This window comes from Elgaria multicarinata, chromosome 7, assembly GCF_023053635.1.
Source record: "Elgaria multicarinata webbii isolate HBS135686 ecotype San Diego chromosome 7, rElgMul1.1.pri, whole genome shotgun sequence".
NCBI lineage: Eukaryota > Metazoa > Chordata > Lepidosauria > Squamata > Anguidae > Elgaria > Elgaria multicarinata.
Window position 1 is genome coordinate 4,098,822 of NC_086177.1, and position 15,793 is coordinate 4,114,614.

Below are 15,793 nucleotides of genomic sequence, written 5' to 3' on the forward strand. Positions count from 1 at the left end.
AGCACAGTGTGTGCCACAAGCAGAAAAGACACACATGCAAGGGAATCCCGGGGTTCAAGGAATTGTTGATGTAAGAAAATCACACAGGTTTCTCAGGCAGCTCGCTTGTCACTAGCCCCGACTTCTGCTGCGTGCGACGCCGGCCAGACAGCGTTCAGGGGGGACAAAGCGGGGGCAAGTACCTAACGCGGGCTGGGGGGACGTGATTCCCCTGCCGCTCTAAGAAAGGCAGGGAAGGAATCCCCCCCCCCGCTGCCCGCCAGCCCAAAGGCGCAGAGCCACCGAGTCCCGGGGAGACGCCTCTTTTCCTCGACGGGACGGGAAAGCCCCGAGCAGAGGCGCGCCGCCGCCGCCCGCTGCCGCACCCGAGGGCAGGGCGAGGAAACCCGCCCACGTCACCGCGCCGCGAGGGAGGCCGCGACCTCGCCCCGGAATGGGCGGGCTGGATGGCCTGCCGACCCGCCTGCCGGCCCGCCCCCTCCAGCCTGTAACTGGGCTCGGGCCGCCGCTGGAAGACTTTGGCACGGACGGGACGGCGCTCGAGTCGCACGTGGTGGCGCCGCGCTCTGGCTGGGGCTCGTCGGGGAAGAGCAGCCGCAGCAGCGCCGGACGCGCCGAGGTCGGGAGCCCGTCGCGTGCTTGGAGGGCCTCGGAGCAGCTGCGCCGCTTTCCACGCGCCCGCGGCGGACCGCGCGGCACCCCAGCGGGCAGAGTTCTGCGCGCCCCGACCGAACCCGGCTCTTGTTTTGCTGACAGGGCGAGGGAGGGCCATGAGGGCCATACTGCTGATCCCGAGCGTCTTCCTGGCAGCAGGTAAGAAGGGCGGCAAGAGCGGACGTGGCCCCCGAACGGGTGGGCGAGTGGGGTCGCCGGCCGAAGGAAGACCTCGGCCTTCTCGGCTTTGCACCCAGAGGGCGCGGGAAGGGCGCCGGCGCGGATGTCCGAAAGCGACGGGCACGTAGGACCCGCTCAGAGTTCCCTTAGGCATGTTTAAGCCCCGTGGGCCTCATTGGAGCCAAAGCCACTTGTCACTGGCCTCAGGTCGCAGCTCCCGATTTTCCGTTGGCTTGAAAATGAAGTGAAGCGTCGCTGCTACTAGCCCTCCAACCCCAGCGATGCTCGGGCTCTTCTCTGACTGCGCCCCAGTTCACGCTGCCCGCAGCGCCTCGGCTTCTTTGCAGCGCTGCCAAATTTAGCCTGTTTTGATAGCCGATATGGTCCTGAGATCGAGTGAAATCGCTGGGGTGGGTGTAGACGGAGTACATACTTGCATGACTCCCGCCACAAAAAAACTTCACTGCCAGAGGGACTTAGGCCCTGTAAATGACATTCTCCAACTATGGTATGGAAAGAAGTTTACTATAATTTCTGCATCTGAATTGCTGAATGGCTTCTAATTTTAAGAGGGATTTTCAAGTCAGAATTTCTTGCAGCTAGTTAACGGTTCCCCCCCCCCCCCCTCTCCCTGGGGTTGAAAATCTGACAGGCAAATATGCGTGCTAAAATGTGTGCACGGGAATAGCTGTGCAATAAGAGTGCCCCAGTGTGTGGCTACGTTGCCTAGACATGTATCTTTGTGTGGGCAAAGTATGTGTGTATGGGAATGAAGTGCATGTGAGCACGTACCCTGCGCACATCCTGTGTGGGCCTGTGTGACATTCATGCACTGGCATGTAAATGTGTTTGCCCTTTATTCATACCTTGTTTTTGTTCCTGTCTTTGTTTTAATTGTCCAGTGGGTCTATAAATAATGGTGCCTCCCAACCCCAACGCAGGCTTATTTTGAGCGGTTGCATGAGAGAATTACACAGCAAACTTAAGCCTTGCTTGTGCGTGTTTGGGAAGCAAACCAGAAGGTTAGGATAAGGACTTGGTGGCTGATTTGATGCATTTGTCCTACTCAAATGTCCTTATTACCTCTTGTAGCCTGCTCCATCCTGGTGAACTGTGAAGAGATTGAAGTGCTTCAGAATGAAGTTTACAACAAAGAAGGCAGAGAAAATCTGGCAAATGCCCAGCTTCTTCCAGCCAGGGAGACTTTGGAGAATGAAGGACAGAGAGATGGAAGCATGTTATCCTCAGGGGACACCTTTAGTGAACTTCCTCGAGGTATGTCCAAGGGAACTGTAGGAAAGAGATAGGATGAATGTTTCTCTGCTCCCTAACTTCGTAAGTGGTTGTGGCTGTGACAGGACACATTTGAATGGATGCGTGGAGGATCTGGGAGAGCAAGGACCTGCAGATTCCTTCCAGACCTTTGAATCTGTTACCTGGCATCCTGGGCTGGGGAAACAAACAAACTGCAGCAGTCTCCGGTGTTCGTGCCGTCACTGGCCACTATCTAGCACAGAATTAGCCCCATTTGAGTCCATCAATTTTGCTGAACGAAATCAGTGTGCTCCCTCTGCTGTACTGTGGCCTTTGGTGGCACAAGTTCCAGTTGCTGGTCCTGGGAGGCTTGGCCTGCTCCAGTTCAGGGTTAGAAGTGTGTGTAAAAGCTGAAAATGGAGCTGAGTTCCTATAAGTGTATATTTTAATAAATGGAGGTAGGTAGCCTGGGATGAGGATGAAAGCATCGGCATCTTTTAATCTCACATGTTACCTTACTAACAGTAGCTTTGTGCGTGTTACGTCTTTGGCTCAGTCCCTTGTGTCTCCATTTAAAAGGCTGGAAAAGACACGAGGCTCTTTGCTATTCAGAGAAGGCAGTTCTCTGGGCTTGGGGATGGGTGGTATAAGGCAGCCCCTTACGTTGCATATTTATTATTTGTTCAAATATTTTGGGATCAAATACATTCCAACTCCTTCTGAGCTATGTGGGAAGCCAATATAAAAACCAAGCAGCTACATTTCAAAGAGACACAAAGAATTCTTTGCCTTATGGATCAGTTTATTTATTTATTTATTTATTTATTTATATATTTATAATGTAAACAGCTCTTATTCAGATCTCAGAGCAGTGGACAAATAAAACAAGAATAAAAACAGAATAAAAACACATTAAAAGTACATTTTTAAAAGAAATAAATTGAAAAATAAACTATGGCTAGTCATTAAAGGAAGGCTTAAGTCGGAGGTCTTGCCCTGCAATAGTAAAGTTAATTTTCTCTCCTAGTTGTGAGCTAACCTGAATACTTTCTACCTATTGAGAAAAGCACATGTGCATGTTTGTGTAATTAGATCTGCCTTTGAGGAGAAACAGTTAACCGTACCTCAAAGGCAGATCTAATTACACAAACATGCTCCATGTGATGGAGCCAGTGCGGTGTAGTGGCTAGAACGTTGGACTGGGAGTCAGGAGGTCCAGGTTCTAGTCCTCACTCGGCCATGGAAGCCCACTGGGTGACTTTGGGCCAGTCGCAGACTCTCAGCCCAACCTACTTCACAGGGTTGTTGTTGTGAGGATAAAAATGGAGAGGAGGATTGTGTACGCCGCCTTGGGTTCCTTGGAGGGAAAAAGGTGGGATAAAATGCAATAAATAAATAAATAAATAATGCTGGGCGAAATGGACCACGTGATTAAACTACCATCGTTGTTGGTGGGCGTAGGACTCTTACACCTTGGTCCTAAGCCCTATTTTCTTGAAAGCAAATTTTCTTGATTTCAATGAAATTTTCTTTCATTGAAATGTGTTTAGTATTAGTGGTTTACATAAGAGTTGGACATTCTTGATAACTCAAATACTTGTACAATTTGCTAGAGGATTGATAAATATAATAGGAATAGGAAAGTGCTACTTAATTTTGGGCACTTACTCCTTCATGTTTGCTTGAGAGTTTTTGTTTTTCTATATTCTGATGTCAAAGTCGTGCTGAGATGAAAGTCTGAATTGTTTTGGGTGTTTTCACTTGTGTGTGTTCAACCCTGGCAACAGGAATGAATCCCCAGGATAAGGGAGGAACCAGTCTGAAATGTTCCCACGGAAATTCTTGCCTTATTTGCTTGATGTCACAGTGTGCTGATGTTTTAGTAGTTCCTTGTTTCTATTTTCTGAGCTTGCTGTTTCCCTGGAGGGCCCCAGTGCCCCTCCTTTGAGCCAGCACCACATTCCAGCTACCCACAAGTCCTTAGAGCTGCATCCTGTGCTGCTACCCACAGTTCTGAGTCCTCTTGTAAAGTGTAACCACTTGTTTTCCACAAGCCTCTGCACTTAAAAATATGATCACACAATTAGTGGACTGCTTTGGTGAGGATGCCATTGCACTCTGGGGGCTCTTGTCTTTCGTGTAGTTTGTCTGCTGCTGTGGAATTTGAATAGAATGGCAATGTGGAGTAACTATGTCAGCTGTTACCAGTTACTTCTCACTCTCCTGTGTGGAGACACAACATGCTTTGTTGGTGACAGGATGTTTTCATACCTCCTGCTTCACAATCACCTTAGAGTGCCTGTAACGTTCCCCATCATTTCCTAGTTTCTTCCTCCTTCTGTAGTTTTCTCCAAGCTTCTGTAAACCTGGCGACCTCTGCGTTTACTTCATGCCTCTTCCTCTCATTGACAAAATTCTCTTCCTCTTTTGGAAAACCTTTGCCAGCACTGGGATCCCATGGCAACAGCATTCTTAGGTATAACAAAGCAAGGGAGACCTTGTTACACTTCTTAGAATTTAGGTCACAGGGTGGTTTGGGGAAAGATTAAACTGCTGGGCGAAGGTCCAGAAGGGCATAGATGTAGTATCGGTTGTTTGCCACCCTGTATGTATTGCTTTGTGTGTGGGTCTGTCCAGGCAGAAGTATTAATTTTCCAGCCAATGGATGCTGCCGACAAGTGGAGGGGATCCACAAATGACTCACTGTCCCCCACCCACGCAGTGTGGCTCTTCTTACCTTGCTGAGCTTAGTCACAAGGCAAGGTTGTGCCATCTGGAGGCGTCTGGCTGAGGTTCCATTTCATCCTCTTTGCCCATTTATGTCCTGAGTCTCTTCTGTGCTTCCTGACAAATATGGGATTCAGTACAAGAATCATTAGAAGGTTCAACTGCAGGGGAAGAAGAACTCTGAGCAACTGTAGCTAACCAGATTGATCTATGAAGCTGACCAAAGCCGTACCTACTTTCAGCAGTGCTGCCTGTACTTATGTCAGTTTGCTCTTCTCTTTTTGTTCAAAGTCCCACCTTGCTTTCCCTTAAACGAGACCTAGCATCAGTTTTACCGAAGGCACACCTGAGTCAGGCCAAAGGCTAAAAGAGGCTTCAAAGCAAACTTCTGATGGGGTTGGAACCTTTGGACGGGCCCAGGAATAGGTGGCTTTCCATCTTTCACAGGATGCCTTTCTCACTGCACCACGTCATCATGCTTTCTTGATGCTCTGCATCTCTCTTGTTCTTTAATCCCTTTGACATTTTTCTCCTTCACTTCCAGCTTAAGTGTGACAACTTAAAAGGTTGTCACACAGAGGAGGGCCAGGATCTCTTCTTGATCCTCCCAGAGTGCAGGACACGGAATAACGGGCTCAAGTTAAAGGAAGCCAGATTCCAGCTGGACATCAGGAAAAACTTCCTGACTGTTAGAGCAGTGTGACGGTGGAATCAGTTACCTAGGGAGGTTGTGGGCTCTCCCACACTAGGGGCATTCAAGAAGCAGCTGGACAAGCATCTGTCAGGGATGCTTTAGGGTGGATTCCTGCATTGAGCAGGGGGTTGGACTCGATGGCCTTGTAGGCCCCTTCCAACTCAGCGATCCTATGATTCCACATTAACCTTTGCTGCGGCTTCTCTCCAATTCTCCATTCCAGATACTTCTTAGGATATGTGGTAGGGTGAATGACTTTACTGTTTAAATCCAGAGGAGTGGACAGGCCCAAGAGGTGGCCTGGGCAGGATGTCTTTGTAGTTCCTAGCAACTTTTGATCTTTATTCTTATATTTCCTCTCCCTCCAAAATGTTTGTTGACCTTCCAGGATTTCTCTGAATCCAGGCTGTCCAGTTCAATTCATTCTGTTCCTTCATATCCCTTCATAGGGTTGGCTGTGTGTTCAGGTGCTCAAGTTTCACTTGATGGACATGGGAAGTCCCTACTTGCAGCAGGGAAAGGACACCATTCCCTGTGATCTGCCTCTGGCTCACATTTTCTGGATTCCTCCCAACTTTCAGGGCCATGGGGTGCCTATGTTGCCACTGAACCTGTCTGAGTGGAATGATGACTCAATCCAGCAGAAATAGTGTGTCCCCCACTCCCTCACAAACAAATGAAGTAGTTTTGCATTGTTCAGTTGTTGCAATTTCTGATTAGGATAAGAAAAGAGTGAGGGCACAGGGGGTTAGGAAGAAATGGCAGGTGATGACATGTGGAGGGGTGAGTAATACAAGCAAAGCAGTACAGTGAGCAAGGAGCTGACACACACCCCACTAAGTTATACACACACACACACACACACACACACACACTGTAGCCTTGCCTACAGTATTGTTAGCTAGAATGCCTGAGAGAGAGAGAGAGAGGGGAAGGACGTTTAGCTTGTTCCTTTGTGGAGCAGCTCCTTGTAGGACTTCCTGCTCCTTGGGCATCCTGAGTCTTCGCATACAGGTATTATTCAGGGAGTGGGGGGGGGGGACGAGGAATCTGCCAGTAATAGGGGTAAGGAGCACACCAGCCACTGATGGCGCTGAGGGGGATTGTCAATAGCCGTACGGCTCTGGCTGTCTAGCCTCTGCTGTTCAGCCTTGCAGGGATTTGAAGAGGAAGGGACGTCTCCCTGTAACTAGATATCCCTGACTCAACGGTCCGGTCCGTGTATGATAGAGCCATAAATGTGTGGAAATGCCACCAGGTGTAAATGTGTGTGGGGGGGGGAGCGCTGCTGCTGCTGCTGCTTCCGGCTGCCTGGTGCCTTCTGTGACATGCATTGGTAGGCGCACATGTGCTTGCAGACATGACCCTGTTAGGTGAACATGTTAGAAACAAAATGTGTGCTGCAGTCTTTACCCTAAATGGAGTTACACTTTGTGTTTTGGGGAATGTCTTGGTAGCCCAGTTGTTGTGAGTGTCATGGAATCCATGGGAGAGGATATATGGCTGCTATAGCATGGGAGTTTGGTTGACAGGGTCCTTTTTTAAAAAACCACTTTGCCCCTGGAATCCTATTCTCTTTTGCCTCTTATTATGTGACCCTCGCAGGGGCTTCAGAGGCTCTCCCACACTAGAGGCCTTCAAGAGGCAGCTGGACAACCATCCGTCAGGGATGTTTTAGGGTGGATTCCTGCATTGAGCAGGGGGTTGGACTCGATGGCCTTGTAGGCCCCTTCCAACTCTGCTATTCTATGATTCTATGATTCTGTGTCCCAAACAAAGGCCTGGTACCCTGCCAGGGGCATAGTGGCTGGGGAATGAGTGGGCCAAACCCGTCCCTCCCTGCTCTTCTCATTGCCAACAGCGCCCCAGGATGGTGCTCTGTCAATACGAGCAGGCTTGAGTTTTGGTGCTCGTGGTCACAGGGAGCAAGTTCAGCCCACATTCAAATGGTGCTCCTTAGGAGTAAATAAGGGGTAGTGCTGAGCATCTTTGACTTTGCTCTACAAGAATGGTTTCCTTTTGTTTGTAACTAGCTCCTGGCCATTTACTTTGATGGTCTCTCCCCCTAGCAGAGCTTTTGTTGTTCTTCTTCACTAGAAGGTACAACACTTCCTTGTTCTTGTTCTCTTTCTCCCCCACCCCAAAAAAAAGGCCTGCAGGGGAGAGTGATTTTCAGTTACATATTATAAAAGTTATAGCTATCCTGCTGGAATGTTTCTGTTACTTCAGGTTTGTTTTTGTGGAACCAGGATTGGGGCCTCAACCACTGCAGAGAGGGTATACCATATAGGGGTCAAGTCAATACAGTTGCAGTGTAATATTTGCTCAGCTGCTTCTTATCCTCTGCAATCTGGGCAGGAGATCATAGAATCATAGAATAGTAGAGTTGGAAGGGGCCTACAAGGCCATCGAGTCCAACCCCCTGCTCAATGCAGGAATCCACCCGAAAGCATCCCTGACAGATGGTTGTCCAGCTGCCTCTTGAAGGCGTCTAGTGTGGGAGAGCCCACAACCTCCCTAGGGAACTGGTTCCATTGTCGTCCTGCTCTAACAGTCAGGAAGTTTTTCCTGATGTCCAGCTGGAATCTGGCTTCCTTTAACTTGAGCCCGTTATTCCATGTCTTGCACTCTGGGAGGATCAAGAAGAGATCATGGCCCTCCTCTGTGTGACAACGTTTAGTTTACACACACACACACACTCAAAAAGTGGGACAGGGCAGTGAATCTTTCCTTTGTTGGTTGCTTTCCCCTCCTCTCAAGGTTCTAGACCTGATGGGGTAGAGAACTTGCTGAACTGGGCTGGTGGGGTAAGGGACAAAGCCTTCTCCCTGCCCTGCCTGTTCTCCACCTGATGGCGCATTGCAAGAGAGAAGCAGCCGTCAGCCTAACCTTATGTCTGTCTGTGTTGTAATGTTAGTTTAGCTCAAAAGCAACCATCAGTGAATTGCACCGGAATTACTTGAGCAGGACTTTGAACAGCATGATGCAAACGGCCAGAGAAATTAGGGACCGGAGCACAATGCCTGGTTTCTGTGCTTTGTCAAGGCTGGCATATACAAAAGCAAACTTTGGCATGCAGAAAGCCCATCTTCTGAATGTGCAAGACCTCTTAGTTTGTTTCCCACTAGCATGTCTAGGAATCAGAATTCTTGTTGCAGTAACATGACAGGCCGCACCATACTTCGGGTGACAGGGCCAGGAAGACGGCCCCTCTTCCTTGCACGTGAATCAATCTGGGAATAAAGGAGACACTTGGTTTGCCATTTTGCGTCCGCCACAGCCTTTCTTTGCAGCTGCTCTGTGAGCAGGAGAACTCCCAGTCTTCTAGTTCTAAATTACAAAGAGAATAGGAAAGATGTGGGGGCTGGGCAGAGTTGGATGCTGGGAGGTGAAGGACAGGAAGGCAACCGCCAGTGCTCAAGGCAGCCCCCGTGGGGAAAGCACGAGCAGCACCAAAGATGCTCAAGGTGACTCAGTACTATTCCCCTCTGTGGTTCAGAGCTTTCTACTGCGGGTAAATTGAGGGTGGGAAGAAGGTAGGCTGGGATTTACTAGTAGACCTTTGGATGTTTTCAGTCGATTGCCAAGGGTTTCTGACTCCAAATTCACAACAGTAACAACGAAAAGTCACCCCCACTCCACTCCTAAACCAGGTTGCTAAAATTAAGGGAGTGGAGGGTGGCAGAACCAGAGGTGGGTTTTTGTGTGTAAGTACTGTGAGCTTGATTTTAGTACTCAAAACAAATTATTGGGCTAGGTATGTGAACCCTGTTCCTTAATTCTGAGTGTGCATTTGTGAGATGCCTGCCTCTAGGGGCCTTGGAATGTGATTTATATAAAGTGGGAGGGGCATAGAATGGAAGGAGGAGAGAGCAAAATGCTAGTTGACGGCAGTTGACGGAAAGAAGAAGTGTAGGCAGCAGGAGAGGGTTGGTGGAGAGCCGAGAAGGAAATTCAGGGAAACTAGCAGTGTGGCAAACAAGAGAAAGAAACAGATAAAGCAGCCTACAGCTAGAAGAAGAGTGAACCTCTACAACAGAGACTGGCAGCAGCAGCAGCAGCAACACCTAAATTAACTGGGACAAGGAGCTGTTGTTGGTCTAGCAAGAGTAGCACTGGACTTCGCAGTGAGCTGTGGCCTAAAGTTGGAGTTGGCGGTTTATCATTTTCTTAATATTGTTATTTACCAAATGTTCTAAAATTAGGTAAACTCTGTTAAATATTTTGTTTTTCTCTGTAGTGATTGCAATCCGCCCGTCCTTATCCTAGATAGAGAAACCTGAAACATTACATCTGCTTCTCACCCAGCTCTGTTTTGCACCTGGCTCTATGTAATAGATCTTGGGGGTTCTGGTACAAAACAAAGTAGATCCCACAAGCCTGAAGTCTGCCCACCCCTGCAGTAAGTGAACAAATCAGACCCAGTTTTCATGGAGGGGGTCATGTTTGTTAAGTAGCATTACAGATGAATTTGCTTTTCCTGAATGAACCATGCAGCCAAGATAGCTATAATGGTAATTAGTCTAATATATTGTAACATGAAATTGTTTTCCCAGTTGCTTTCCTGTCCAAGCCACAAGATCCTGTGACTCCAAAGAAAGAAGGGAAAGGGAAAAAAAGAAGAAAGGGGAAAGGGAAAAAGAGAGATCCCTGCTTGCGAAAATACAAGGATTTTTGTATTCATGGAGAATGCAAATACGTCAAGGATATAAAAATTCCAGCTTGTGTGTAAGTTAATCATGCTATTTCTGTCTTTGGGTGTTTTTGCAGGTAATGAAAACAAATATGTGTATCCGTGTGTAACATACGGATATATTCCTTTTAGTTTTGCTTTCGTCCTAGCACCAGGATTGCTCTGTGGAAGATAGGAATGGCTGTGTTGCAAGCTTATGTTTACAGTCCAAGTGGGCGTTCTCAGCATGCTGACTTCTGTACCTCGTAGCAATTTCTACTCTCCTAATGTGAAATTAGATACTACGCACAGCCTCACAATAAACATTCTTACTTATTTAATACTCTCATAGCAACTGCTCCAGAGTTTCCTTCCCACTGTAGCCCTTTGTGCCTTCTGAAAAGCCCTCTGAAAGTAGCACAATGAGCTGAAGTAAAATTGGGAAATCCAGAGGTTGGTGTGCATGAGACAACGCTTAGGGTGGACGGGAGTTCTTTGGGTTCAAGCCTGTGACTCATTAAACCATTCTCATGAGTGCCTCAGAAGTTGGGGACCCCAAATACATTTGTCATTTAAATCTTTGACCCGGGTTCTTTGAAGTGACTCAGGTTCATTTGGTGATCAAATTGATCCCCACCCCCTGAACCTGCTCTAAAGATGAAGGTTTATATAGGGAGCTAGGAGATACGTAAGTAGTTTCAGCGTTTAAAATGGTTTGCATTCTTGAAGAGTATGCAGCTTTCTGGTTCTGCTCTGGACAATAAAGCTGGCATTAGAAAAGGAGAATTGACAACAAAGGCTGTGAAATAGTGCAGCAAAAAGGGTACTGGACTGCAATTTGAGAGACCTGGATTCAAATTCCATTTTGGCCACAGAAGTCATTATTCAGCCCAGAGAGAGTGACTAACCAACCTACCTTGCAAAGTTGTTGTGAGGATAAAATAGGGGAAAACCTATATATGTATGTAACGTGGTTTCATTAAATGAGAAACTGTGTGTTTTTACTTCAAAATGTTTACAATCAGGCACAATTTGTCCTTGCTGGAACTCTTTTAACGCATGGCTTCCAGTAGAGAAAATATCTGTGATTGTCCTTTGCAAAGTACAAGATGCAGACATGCCACCCTTCAGCTTCAGGCCTTTTAACTCTCAGTTTCCAGCAGTCTAGCTCACCTGGGAGCAAATCCAAGAGACTGGGCACCAGGAGCTTGCTTTGTGCTGGGAAGAGGCCACACGCAAAGGTTTGATTCTCTGAAGAAACAAATGTTCTGTTGGACAGTGCAGACCATCAATGGCAACTGACAAGATGGGTTGGTAATATTTCATCTTGGGGAAGCCGAAGACTTCTCTGAGCTGCTCATTCCCACAGCTTGCTAAAACAACGTATTTACAGGGTGAGGTTACTGAATGGTATGCTGTCTCCATGAATTCCAAAATAGTTCTTCCTTTATTGTTGCACTGTCTGACGGGCAGAGCAGTTGTGGAAATATCTATGCCCCTCCATTAGCGGATGGCTGCTGTGCTTTGTCTGATCACTCCCCCTTTGGGCAGGCACCTCACTACTGGAACAGGGCTATGCATCATATTGGGTGGTTAGCTGAGGTTGCCAGTTCCTGGATCTGGAGAGCAGCAGGCATTCGGAGGCTGCATCATCCCTCATCCCTCTACTCTTCCTTTGGCTTCCTTTATCATCTGAGCATTGGAACTTGAAGACGACACTGCGGTGGGGCTTGTGCCCCTTTCAACCAAGGCATTCATTCTGGATGGTCGGAAAGAGTCTCTTTCCTCTCTCCGTGGGCCTTGGTGCAAACTTGGGCCTGTTGCACTATGAGCCTGTTTACTTTGCTTCTCTTTAACACACCATTGGAGGAATTGGGCTCGCTGGCCTCATAGTTCTTTTTCTTTTCATGCAAGTAGCTAGCTGGGTATATGAAGAAAGGGGGCTTAGTTATTCTTTTTAGGAAGTATATTTCTGTTCCAAACAAGGATTGCAATTATTCCTACTGTAGAGGGCAGAAAATGGAGAAAGTGAGCACCAGTCGTGGTAGTAGCCTGATCGACACAAATCCTTGACATCTGCAATCCTGGTGCTAGGACAAAAACAAAATAAATGTGTCTAAATAAACAATAATTTGTACTAATACAAAATTACTTCTGTTCAGAAGACTCAAATCTCTTTTGAAACAAGGTTGGTACACTCTTCATGCTTAGTCTGGTAGGGGCCTAAATAAAGCTCCAGAAACACAACCATGCTTAATTAACTTGAGAGGCTGTGACTTTACGGGCCTGGCTAATTCTGGAATCTATGCCTGCGTATTGTTGATGATGGCAAGACAGGACGGCTCTGCAAGATCTCTACCAGTCGTAGACGGAGGACAGCTAGTGAAAGTCTCAGCAGGAGGATGGTGGAGAAGAGGCTTAATGGGCTGGGGGTAGCTGTGTGTGAATTAAAGTTTAGACGAGGAGAGCCAGTGGAAGCAGTGGGGCGGACTTTGATTTTCTTGTTACTTATGCACTGTTTCTCACCTGCCACTCCTAGGTGCCATTTGGGATACCACGGACAGCGATGCCATGCTCTTAGTCTTCCAGTGGAAAACCGCTCCCATGGTTATGACCACACGACTGTACTAGCAGCCACTGCAGTGGTGCTGTCATCCTTATGTTTTATCATCATTGGTGCATTACTGATGCTGAGGTATGCTGTTTGGGGTTGAGAAGAGTGGCAGAATTGAGGTGTTGGGCTGTCTTCTGAATGCTGCAATTCGGGAATGAAGGTGCCATGAAAGCAAATGTTCTGCAGGCCCTTCATTTATTTATCCGTTTAACCTCTGCTCTTCTTCCGAGGAGCCCAGAGCACCTTATGTGTGGTTCTAGGCAACCCCTTGACCAAGGCAGCTGACAGGGCCAGACCTCCTAAGCGTCAACAGCAGAACTACATCATGTTCGTTCTGATCGTTCTCTGGACTTTGTACCTCTAATGCAAATTCACTGCAGGGCTTCTGTTGAATCTCATCCTATGTTTGCACATCCTGAGTGGTAGTTATTAGGAGCAGCTGTTCTATAAAACAAGTCAAAGTGTTTTGCAGTCCTTGCCTAATTCAGCTGCTCATCAGTCACTGGGATGTGGATCCCTCAAATTTTCATTCTGTTAGCATGGAATTGAGACTGGAGGATCTCTGCCCAAGGCCACCAATCAGTAGCCCAGTATTCAACTGGAATTTGTTCACAGTCTAAATCCACATCTCTGTCCATTTCTGCTTGACTTGCTTTTGTGAGAGACTGATGTGGCATTTGATTTGTTATCAGAATTTGTAATGCCTCCTGGTTTGGTGCTGCCATTTGGGCTAGATGACATTGGAAATCTCTTCTTCTAGTTTAGTGCCTCCATGAGTGCTGTATTAACCCTTCTGTTCTGTTGAGCATACAGCTGAGGCAGCTTGGGCAGGAATCCAGCAACTGAGGGACTGATGTTCCATTTCAGTCCATCTTGTGACTGGTCCCCTGCCAAGAAATACAAGTTCTCATTCTAGAATCTCAGGATCAAGAAGGAGACATCTTTGGTTAATGATATTGTGGCAGCAACGTTGCCATTTTCCACTCAGGGTTGGAATTGTTTTTTTTTATCTTGGTTCTCTTTCTCTCTGGGTTTTCCAGATGCCACAAACAAGGCGTATATGACGTAGAGAATGAAGAGAAGGTTAAGCTGGGCATCACTGTCAACCACTGAGACATCCTGGGATTGCAAGGTAACCCTTCAAGAATGTGGCCCGGGGGAGGATTGTGCCTTGCGTGTGTTGGTGTGGTGGGAAGATTACAATGCATTCTGTCTTTTCCTTGTCCTGAAGGAAAGTCTTCCCCCCTCCTCCCCCTTATGGAATAAATGAGGCGATGCCCATGCTCATGGGCTGTGACATACAATAATCCTTTTTGAGCTGGACTGCAGAACCCACGGCCCAGAGGTCACTCCAAACCAGTCTGTGCAGCCTCTTGAGGTTCCTCCAGGAGGGAGAGGCTTAAGGCTCCAAGTTTCATGTCTCCATCCAGCACAAAGAAAAAAGAGAAGAAGGAAAAAAGGGGGTGATGTCAGTGGGCAGAGCCACACACCCCTGGCATGACATCAGGGGCAACCTTCCCTCTGACATCCAGCCTGCAGTGAGCCTGGTGGCAGGCAGGTATTCCAGCCCCACCTCTACCTTAGAGGCAGCTGGAAAGACTTTTGGCCCTCAGGAGAGCTGAATATGCAGTCTGTTTCTGCCTCAGCCTTGCAGCTCTCTACCTCACCCACTGGTTCCCTTTCCCCAGCATAATGGACCTGCAGTGGAGTTTGGAGACCCCCTCCATTTGGTGAGGCCTTCCCCATGTGCCTTTGCCACCCAGCCCTTTTACCGCTGCCCCCTCTGCTGCGCTGACAACTTTCCAGCTGTCTCCCTGGCCACGTGTTCCTTCTTGTGGGGACTTCTCCCTCCATTGTGAAATGCCCAGAGAGCTTCAGCTATTGGGCAGTATAGACATGAAATGCATTACTACTACTACTACTACTACTACTACTACAACATAAAGGTAGTAGTAGTGTTTTTCTACTGTTGTTTTTATGTTTTTGATGGTTTAAAATTTTGTATACTTTTAATGTTTACTGTTTTTAACTTTTGTAAACCGCCCAGAGAGCTTTGGCTATAGGGCGGTATATAAATGTAATAAAGAAATAAATAAATTAAAATAAAGTAAAATAAAATAAAATGAAGGTGAACTATAGAGTGAATGTTTTGGTTTGACCCAAACCGTCCTTTCATTACATTTCAGGATTCAGCAGTGAAGCAAGCTCTACTTCCACAGTCCAGCGATGAAACTCTTTTTCTAGGACACATTTCAAAGTCAAAAGGGGAGTTTGTATCAGTGGAAAAAAGTGCTCTTTTTCCAAGGGGCTTTTGTCAGATCTTTGGTGTGTTGAAAAAAGAATTCCGCTTCTCCAAATTGGAAGAAGTTTCTGAGGGAGAGACCAAGAGAGAAGTTTCTCTGGACTTGTTCCTGACATGGGGCTAGAGCATAACGGAAAGACTTGGACGTTGCCTTGGTACCACTGAAAAGTAACATCTTTACAAGCAAGCAATGAAACAGCAAACTGGATTTTTCATACAACTGCTGAGGATTTAACTGTGAAAGATTTAGACTCTGCTGAAGAAATCTAACTTTTGAACTTTATTACCTGGGTGGGGTGGGAACTATTTAACAAAATATTTCATTTTAAATTATATATTTATTTTAGATACAATGTACATATTATTTATTTAGGGCTTGATCCTGTAGTCCTGGAATAAAGTAGAGAGACAGGAGGATTGTGCAGTGTAACGCTCTAATAAATAACTCTTTGTTATACTTGGTACTTGAATACTAATTTTGGGAATAATGGATTAAAATAGTTGAAAAGCAACAATTGCTATGAACACATCCTTATAATATATTTTTATGCAGTGTTCTCATGGCGGAAAGGTGTGCAGTCTGGGCCAAATTCTGGATTGTTTCCAGGGCAAATCTGTCCCGACTGAAGATACTTTTTCATTTTGCTCTTAGAGGTTTCTGATTGCAAACCTCGGAATGTTTCCTCCAGGACAGTT

The 15,793-nt window shown here is 47.0% G+C and overlaps 1 protein-coding gene across 1 annotated transcript; it reads left to right on the forward strand.

The window, feature by feature from the left end:
* Window positions 1–556: 556 nt before the first annotated feature.
* On the forward strand, window positions 557–15,567 carry HBEGF (heparin binding EGF like growth factor). Its single transcript, XM_063129702.1, has 6 exons — window positions 557–813; window positions 1,927–2,109; window positions 10,066–10,237; window positions 12,721–12,876; window positions 13,836–13,927; window positions 14,982–15,567. The coding sequence occupies exons 1-5, from the start codon at window positions 771–773 to the stop codon at window positions 13,906–13,908; spliced, it is 627 nt and encodes a 208-aa protein (XP_062985772.1). The 5' UTR covers window positions 557–770; the 3' UTR covers window positions 13,909–13,927; window positions 14,982–15,567.
* The last annotated feature ends 226 nt before the right edge of the window (window positions 15,568–15,793 follow it).

Coding starts and splice junctions, on each gene's coding strand:
- HBEGF (XM_063129702.1), top strand. CDS start 771: ATGAGGGCCATACTGCTGATCCCGAGCGTCTTCCTGGCAGCAG. Junction 2,110..10,065: donor CTTTAGTGAACTTCCTCGAG/GTATGTCCAAGG, acceptor TTGTTTTCCCAG/TTGCTTTCCTGTCCAAGCCA. Junction 12,877..13,835: donor GGTGCATTACTGATGCTGAG/GTATGCTGTTTG, acceptor TGGGTTTTCCAG/ATGCCACAAACAAGGCGTAT.